The sequence below is a fragment of the Gavia stellata genome, chromosome Z (assembly GCF_030936135.1).
Source record: "Gavia stellata isolate bGavSte3 chromosome Z, bGavSte3.hap2, whole genome shotgun sequence".
Lineage (NCBI taxonomy): Eukaryota > Metazoa > Chordata > Aves > Gaviiformes > Gaviidae > Gavia > Gavia stellata.
In genome coordinates, this window is record NC_082637.1 from 27,240,777 (window position 1) to 27,249,018 (window position 8,242).

At 55.9% G+C, this 8,242-nt stretch overlaps 1 protein-coding gene across 1 annotated transcript; it reads left to right on the forward strand.

Annotated features, from left to right (window-relative positions):
* Positions 1-1,015: 1,015 nt before the first annotated feature.
* OTP (orthopedia homeobox) lies at positions 1,016-6,865 on the forward strand. The gene is made up of 3 exons (XM_059834321.1): positions 1,016-1,052; positions 2,021-2,430; positions 6,335-6,865. The coding sequence occupies exons 1-3, from the start codon at positions 1,016-1,018 to the stop codon at positions 6,863-6,865; spliced, it is 978 nt and encodes a 325-aa protein (XP_059690304.1).
* Positions 6,866-8,242: the final 1,377 nt, after the last annotated feature.

Genomic DNA, 8,242 nt, shown 5'->3' on the forward strand with positions numbered 1-8,242 from the left:
ATATTCAAGAGGAAAATAAAAAGCATTTAACTTTATTTACGGCCTTAAAGTGAGTTTGTAGGCGAGCCGAACTTGGAAACTTTACCCGCGAAATAGGGCTCACGGCCTTCTGCACCCCGGCCGGGGAGGCAGCGCTCGGCGGGCGGCCGGGACGCGCGGTGCCTGGCTCCCTTCCCCGCGCCGCCGTGTGCTTCTGCACCGAGCGGGGCCGGGACGGGGTGGCGGCGAGCCCCGGGGGCCAGGGCAGCCGCTCGGCCCGGGCCGCGGCGGGAACTCGCGGGAGTTTCTCTTTCCTCGCCGCCCCGCGGCCGTCGGGGCCCGGCGGCGGGTGGGTGAGAGCCGGGACGCGGCCTCCGCCGCCGGCCCCGGTCCCCGCGGTGGCCGGGGAGCGGGGGCAGCGCTGCCCGCCCCGCGCCGCGCAGCCGACCGCGCTCACCCACTTACATCCCCCCGGTGGGCGCTGGGCTTGCGAGCCACCCCCGGGAGCCTGAGCGGGTCGGGTCCGAGGGTGCGCTCCGGGGAGGCATTAGAAAAAAGGCAAAGAAAGAAGGAAAAAGCCGTAAATCAGAGGTGACCCGGAGCGGGAGGAGGGTGGCCAATGTGCATTTGGAAGAGAAGGGGAGAGGGGGAAGGAGGACGGCGAAGGCGAGCGGAGCAGGGGAAGGGAGCGGCGGCGCGGTGCGGGCCGGGGCGGCGGGAGGCCGGGGCGGCGGCGGCGGCGGGCGGGCGGCGGGCGGGCGGAGCGGGGCGCTCCGGGCGCTGACATTTGCAGGCTGCCCTCCTGATTGGTCCCCGCGCCGAGCTGCTCACGGGTTCATTGAAGTGTTAAGCACCTCCCCGTCTCTCTAAAGGACATTATAATGCAAGAGACCCCCTTTTTAACCACACACCGAATTTTCTTTCATTTAGGCGATCTATATATATATATATCTATCTTATATCTTATATCTATTTTAAATAACTTAAGGCCGCTAAAATTTGGGGGGGAACAGCCTTCGCCCTGGAGCGGTGCGCGATGCTGTCTCACGCCGACCTCCTGGACGCCCGTCTCGGTGAGTTTCCCCCAGCACCCCCCCCCGCCCCGCGGCAGCTGCAGCGGCAGCGGCGGCGGCGAGCGGGGAGGAAGCCGGGGCAGGAAATTGACAATTTGTTCCTTATTTTACCTTAATGCGATCTAAATGGGCTAATTCCTTTAAAAGTAATTGTACTGTATTAAAGTTTAATTTGATTTAACATCAAAAAAAAAAAAAAAAAAAAGAGATAGGGAGACCTACGGAGTATGTAGATATAGAGTGAGTCGTGGATCATTTAATTTCTCTCTCCCCTGTTTTTATATACATACCTACACATTATTACTATGATGATGATGATGATGATTATTTTAGGACAGATCAGCTCGATGGTATTTACGGAGGAGTTCTGGGTGGCCTTCTCCTGCTCGCCTGCTCGCTTTCCTCTCCCCTTCTTTTCCTTCACAAAAAAAAGAGAAATATCTGTATCTACCTATTCATGGTTACTCATGCGTTTGTTTAGAGGAGCGGAGGGAGGAGAGGGGAAAGATCGGCTAGGGTGACCGAGGTCCCCGCACATCTGTCGGGGAGGTAAAGCTCCCGGCAGCAGGGCGGCTCGACTGTTCTTTCTTTCTCTCCGTCTCTTTCTTTTACCAGCCCCGCTGGAAAACCCAAGCTGAACCCGGCAAAACTTGCCCTCCCCCACTTCCCCTCCCTTGGCCTCGCAAGGGGAGGCCCGGCAGGGAGCTGGTTATTTAAGCAGGAAGAGGAGCTGCTCGGTGTAAAGTTTTCTCTCCCCGGCCCGGGTTGCGCCGGGCCGGGGGCTCTGCGCGTCGCGGAGCCGAGCCAGGCTGCGGGGCCGGGGGGCGGCCGGAGGGCGGCGGGGGGCGGCGGGGCGGAGGCGGTGGCGGTGGCTGGATGCCTCTCGCCGGTTCGGTGCGCTGGAAGGCGGCTCTGATGGATACACGCCCGGCTGCAGGGGAGTGACCGCGGCTCCTTTGCTTCTGCAGGGATGAAAGATGCGGCCGAGCTGCTGGGACACCGGGAGGCGGTGAAGTGTCGGCTGGGAGTAGGGGGCTCGGATCCGGGGGGACACCCGGGAGACATGGCTCCGAACTCGGACACGGTGGAAGGGACCACCCTGCTGCCGGGGGAGGACATCACCACGGTGGGCTCCAACCCCAGCTCCTTAGCCGTCAGCGCCAAAGACCCCGACAAGCAGCAAGGCCAGCAGGGCGGCCAGAACCCCAGCCAGGCTGGGCAGCAGCAGGGGCAGCAGAAGCAGAAGCGGCACCGCACCCGCTTCACGCCGGCGCAGCTCAACGAGCTGGAGAGGAGCTTCGCCAAGACCCACTACCCGGACATCTTCATGCGGGAAGAGCTGGCCTTGCGCATCGGCCTCACCGAGTCCCGGGTGCAGGTATGAGCAGCCGCCTCGCGCAGTGGCCGCCCCCACCGCGCCCGCCGGCCCCTTCCCCGGGCGCACCGACGGCGGCACAGCCGGTCGGCAGCGAGGCCAGGCACAACGGGGCGGGAGGGTGGGTGCCCCCAAACCTCAGCCCGACGGTGGGGGAGGAAACACACCCCTGAGCGCGAGAGTTTGGTCAGGAAGCCTTGAAACCGGCGACCCCCCGACCCACTTTCCGCAAAGCTGCCCCCTTGGGGTGTCCCCTTGTCCCCTACCCGCCTGCAGGGCGGTGGTCCCGAGCGGGGCGCGGGCGGAGCAGGAAAAAGCCGCTCCACGGCCCAACGCGGGGCAGGAAAAAGCCCGGGGAGGCACAGCCCGACAGGGGCGAGTCTCAGCCCTCGCAATAGCTGGGCGCTAAGAGGCGAGCCCAAACCGCCGGAAAATTGCCCCCATTCCCTGTGCACGGTCCGGCCGCGGCGGGGCGGGGTAGGGGGGGGGGGGGGCGCCGGGCCGCTATCCAGGGTGCTGCCGGCGGCGCTGCCCGGCGCCCCGCGGGGCCGCTGTCCAGGGTGCTGTCGTGCCGTACGGCCTCGACGCCACCACCCCCGGGACGGCGCGTCCCCCGGAGCCCGCCGCCGGGAGGGTCGGTGTGGGGGGCGGGGGAAGGCACACAGGCTCGTGAAAAGGCAATTCGGTAAAAGGCAGTTGTATTTGGACTCGAAGTTTCCCCGTACTGGCTTTTATAATGCCTGAGGACGGCAAGGGTGGCGAGTACCTTCAACATCTAGGGCGTACTTTGTTCTCTAAAGTACATATATACACATATGCACATAGACATATATAGATATTTGCACACAAGCACGTAAGAAACTATTTAGTCAAATAAAAGTAAACGAAATTTGGAAAAGGGGGAGATGGATCCAACCGCTAGACTGCTCAGATGCGGCTGTTGCGCGTAGATGGCTATTTTACCGGCTTTCTGAGCGAGTCCCTCCCGAGGAACGAAAGCCTGCACAATGGAAGCACTTGCGGGATGTGCATCCCCGGTCATCACAGCGCACCGGGAATGCCGCCGCACTTGACCGCAGCCGGTATTCAAAGTCCCTCTCGGCAAGCCTAGGCTCCTCAGCTAAATAAAGACACGTCAAAAGGAACCCCTAAATGAACGTTTTTCCGAACGGAAACCGACTCCGTTCTCGAATGTGACAGAAAATGCACGTCTGCTTTTAAAAAGTAAAACAATTTGACTCAGCCTACACAGGACTATAATTAGTTTAAATTAGGAAAGAAATTAGATTCACAAATAAAATATAATTGGACAACTGACTCTATGAAAAAAGAAAACGAGGTCTATTAAACTTTATTGGGTTTCCCAAAGGTTAATGACACCAATTTCAATATTAGGAGTGTGGTAAATGAAGTAAAATATAAAATATAAAATGGAAATAGTTATTTTCTAACAGCACATCAAAGAAATTCGTAGGAAGAAAGACAAAGTGTTTTAATGGCCTCGGCATAATCTTAAACCAATGCTAATAGCTCGAGACTGCTGATAAAACAGTTTAATAGAGTGGCAATTTAAATATTTTTTACAATAATGTTCTGTAGTTTAAAAAGTAATCAGATCAACATAACCTTCTTAATTAACACTTCAAAATGATTAACATTATGTAATCTAAGGCAAAATAATTTATGTAAAACGTATTTACTTCACAATCCGATGTATCACTGCTCCTTGACCAAATTTAAATTAAATAGTAATTGGTTTATGTTCTTATACGAGTACTTTACAGTTTTCTTTATAGTTAACAGATTGCTGACACATTCCTTGCAGTATGTGGGCTCCACACTGATTAAGGAACGCTCCAAATAGTTAATTTATAGCGACTGTATATGTTTTTAAGGGTTTTAGATGCCAGGATAAATCACCTCTTTCCTCATTTTAGATCTATATTTAATGTATATGATACATTTAAATAATTATTAAAGCGGCTGGTGCTTAAACGGGAGTCCAATTCCACATCTGATATTGCTCTGCTTTTCAGGCTGGTGTAATAAAACCATTCTTTTTATAGCATGCCATTATTAGAAACCAATTTCAGAATTATTTATAACCTGGAATGGCTTATTAAGCAGCAATGCGAGAATCATGCAAATTACGCGATCAAATGCAATATAATAAGCATAATCATTAGTCTCTAGCACGGATTAATTAACTTTCAATATTTTATTTACATAAAAACCAAATCAGTGAAATAACTTCTGCACAGTCAGGCTTGCCTTTCAATATTTTATACGAACAAAAATAATGTGTTGTAATTCCATTGACCGTGTCCCCCACAATGGTCCCGTCACCTGCCACATCTTAATAGGGGACAAGCTGAGAGTATTTTCTAGTTTTCTAATGGAATGAGAAATTGCATTTTCTTCCTCTCCCTGCACTATTAAAGTGTAATGAATTCGGCCCAGAGTTCACGGCTGGCTGATCGAAATGAACCTGAGATCTGAGCTTTAATACAGCTCTCCAGATTTCCTACCAAATCTTCACATTAATCATCCGCTGGATTCCAATGAGATCTTCATAAAGCTCCAGCTCCTAAAAAAAAAAAAAAAGGGAAAAAAAAAAAGAAAAGAAAGAAAAACAAAAGTGATATTGTCTCCCCTTCTCTCTCTCACCCATTTATAGCTGGGGAATTAAATGGGCTATATATTTTAAAATACATTTACAGTATGTCTATATTACTGTAACAGCAGACATCATCAAGGTAGATTTTTAGATTCCAACCTCCATTAGATTCTCACTGTTGTATTAATAATTTTCAGGGGCTAGCTGCATTTTAAAAGGAGCCCAAAGTTGCCGAACGCTCGTGGTTAATGTATTTCTAGAGTTGTCACGTGTGCATTTTCAAAATCCCCCCCCAGGTTTTCCATGCGTTTTAATCTGTCATGCACTAGTTTTCAACTGGAAACATTCACATTTTAAAAGCATATGCAGCGTAGCTCTGAGCTGAGGCGATCAGACCTGATGGAGATTCTTTACACCACCAGTAAACCATGAAACATAAAAAGATTTTGTAGCCGCAATTTAACTATTAACCCTAAACATAATTGAAGGCGATTTTTCGATTATCCCTATCACATTTCGTTCCCCAACGGCTGCTCACTCCCGCTAACGGGTGCCCGTCTTTCCCCGTCTGGGCGCGCAGCGCGACACCGGGGCCCGCAGCAGCTCCGGGCGCTGCGCTCGGCTGGATTTCAAGCGGACCCGGCGTTGCCCCCCAACAGCTGCCCCGGTGCTGCCGGCAGCGCTGCGGCGAGACCCGCCGAGCCATCCCCGCCGGCACCGCGACCGCCCGCTTAACGAAACCCCCTTTGCTTTTTTAAAAAAAACCCCAAATGCGGGCGGTTTGGCGGGAGGGTTTCCCGCCCAGGGACACGGGCGGCGCCGGGCGGGGGGGCTGGCCCGGGGCAAGGCTCCGCGCCCCGCTCCGGGAGCGGCTCGGGAGCGCTTCGGCGCAAGGGCAAGAGCCGCGGGCCCGTCGTTTATTTTTTGCTTGTGTTACTGCTTTTTTTTCGGGGGGAGGCCACGCTCCTCTCCCGGAGCCTCCCCCCCGCCTCCCCGAGGGAGGGAGGGAGGTCGCTGGCCGCTCCGTCCCGGGACGGACACATCGATCGGTTTCGTTCTAAAAAGTTCCATCGGTTTCGTTAACCCGTGACGAGGACACGCATGGGGCGGCGGGGGTGAAGAGCGGCCGCGGGAGAGACAACAGCCCGGGGGGGAGAGACTCGGGGGGGCGGCAGGAGCCGGGGCGGAGGCCGGGGCGGGCGCGGCGGATCCCGTTTCACGGAGCCGCGCCCCGGCCGCAGCGCGGGTGGGTCGTGGCTAACGGCGCGTGTCGCTGCCCGCCGCCCGCAGGTCTGGTTCCAGAACCGCCGGGCCAAGTGGAAGAAGCGCAAGAAGACCACCAACGTCTTCCGCGCCCCGGGCACGCTGCTGCCGACGCCGGGGCTGCCGCAGTTCCCCTCGGCCGCCGCCGCCGCCGCCGCCGCCATGGGCGACAGCCTCTGCTCCTTCCACGCCAACGACACCCGCTGGGCCGCCGCCGCCATGCCGGGCGTGTCGCAGCTGCCGCTGCCGCCGGCGCTGGGCCGGCAGCAGGCCATGGCGCAGTCCCTCTCCCAGTGCAGCCTGGCGGCCGGGCCGCCGCCCAACTCCATGGGCCTCTCCAACAGCCTGGCGGGCTCCAACGGCGCCGGGCTGCAGTCGCACCTGTACCAGCCCGCCTTCCCCGGCATGGTGCCCGCCTCCCTGCCCGGCCCCAGCAACGTGACGGGCTCGCCCCAGCTCTGCAGCTCCCCGGACAGCAGCGACGTGTGGCGGGGAACCAGCATCGCCTCCCTCCGCCGCAAAGCACTAGAGCACACAGTCTCCATGAGCTTCACCTAATGGCCGCGGCCTCGCCCCGCGCCAGTACCGCCGCCGCCGCCTCTCCCCGCGCCCCCGCCTCGCCCGCCCGCCCCGGCCCCCCCCGGCCCCCCCCGGCCCCCCGCCTTCCCCCACCTGACTTACCAGGGAGTCGACTCAGGATCTGAAATCAGACGGCAACGGACTGGTTTGTGGGCCGAGAAACACCCCCCCCACCCCCCGCGCACCCGCCGCGCGTCCCCCGCGCGTCCCCTCCGCCCCCCGCGGCCCGGCCCGCCCGGCGGCCCCCTCTCCCCGGCGGCGGGAGGACTCGGGGACACCCCGAGCGCGGCCCTGCCTCCCTCTCTCGCCACGACCCGGCGCTCCCGCCGGCCGCCCGACCGGCTGTGCAAAGAAATCCGTTTCAGTTTTGTTTTCTTAATTCCTATGGTTTATTTAAGAGCAGCGATCTGCCGCCGGCCCCCTCCGCTGCGAGGGCGCCGTCGGAGATCGGCCGGGCGGGTACGGAGACCCCAGAGAAAATCAAATCCATTTTGAGAAAGCATTTATCAGCGCGAGAGAGATGGGGGAAAAAAAAAAAAAAAAAAAAAAAAAAAGTTTCTTTTTGCAAAAGTAAAACACACGGGGGATAAAAAAAAAAAAAAAAAGAAGCAAGAGCACTTCCCTTTTTCGGATCTTTGATTTCGTGACAGTTGAGTTGCCGGTCCGCCCCACCTTTATTTACGCATTTGTTTACGTTCCTGCTGCTATTGTCCCTCCTGCATCTTCCGCTGCCGCCGGCGGAGGCGCCGCCGCGGCCCCCGCCCCGCCCGGCCCGGCCCGGCCCGGCCCGGCCCCGCGGCCCGCCCGCCTGCATGTGCCGGTCACCCCGCTGCAGGGCAGGGCCGCTGGAGGAATGAACAAACGATGTGAAATAGGATGTTTTGTGTAGATAAAGCATTCTTGTTACATACTGGTCGATTCGTGATATGTTTTAACTTACTGTCTGTGCTTATTTATTGCATTTTGGGTTTCTTAATGAATGTTTGAGCTAATATAAAACATATTAATTGACTTTTCCGGACACGTTTATATCAAGTTAATGTAAATGGATAAAATCATTTTCAGTGTGTGATATGAAGAATTATATGTTTTGATGTGGCGTGTGAGATATGAGAGGTGTCTTGAACTGCAGGCAAAAAAAAAAAAAAAAAGACAGGACTTCCTTCTATGGGATTTACGGAGTCCTTTGTCACAAGTTTGGGGATAGTTTGCTTGCTTGAATTTTGCATTGAAGCCTTTCATTTGTCACAATTTTAATACTTCATGATTAATAAACTTTTGTTAATCTTTCTGTGTGATTGGTCTTTAAACTTCAAGACGCAAGAAGGTGCGCGGCGAAGCAAGGCAGGGGCAAAG

What these genes read in the sequence shown, in the direction of transcription:
- OTP (XM_059834321.1), top strand. Translation starts at nt 1,016, where the DNA reads ATGCTGTCTCACGCCGACCTCCTGGACGCCCGTCTCG. An exon ending in CCTCCTGGACGCCCGTCTCG is followed by an intron (nt 1,053 to 2,020) that starts GTGAGTTTCCCC and finishes TTGCTTCTGCAG; the next exon opens with GGATGAAAGATGCGGCCGAG. An exon ending in TCACCGAGTCCCGGGTGCAG is followed by an intron (nt 2,431 to 6,334) that starts GTATGAGCAGCC and finishes CGCCGCCCGCAG; the next exon opens with GTCTGGTTCCAGAACCGCCG.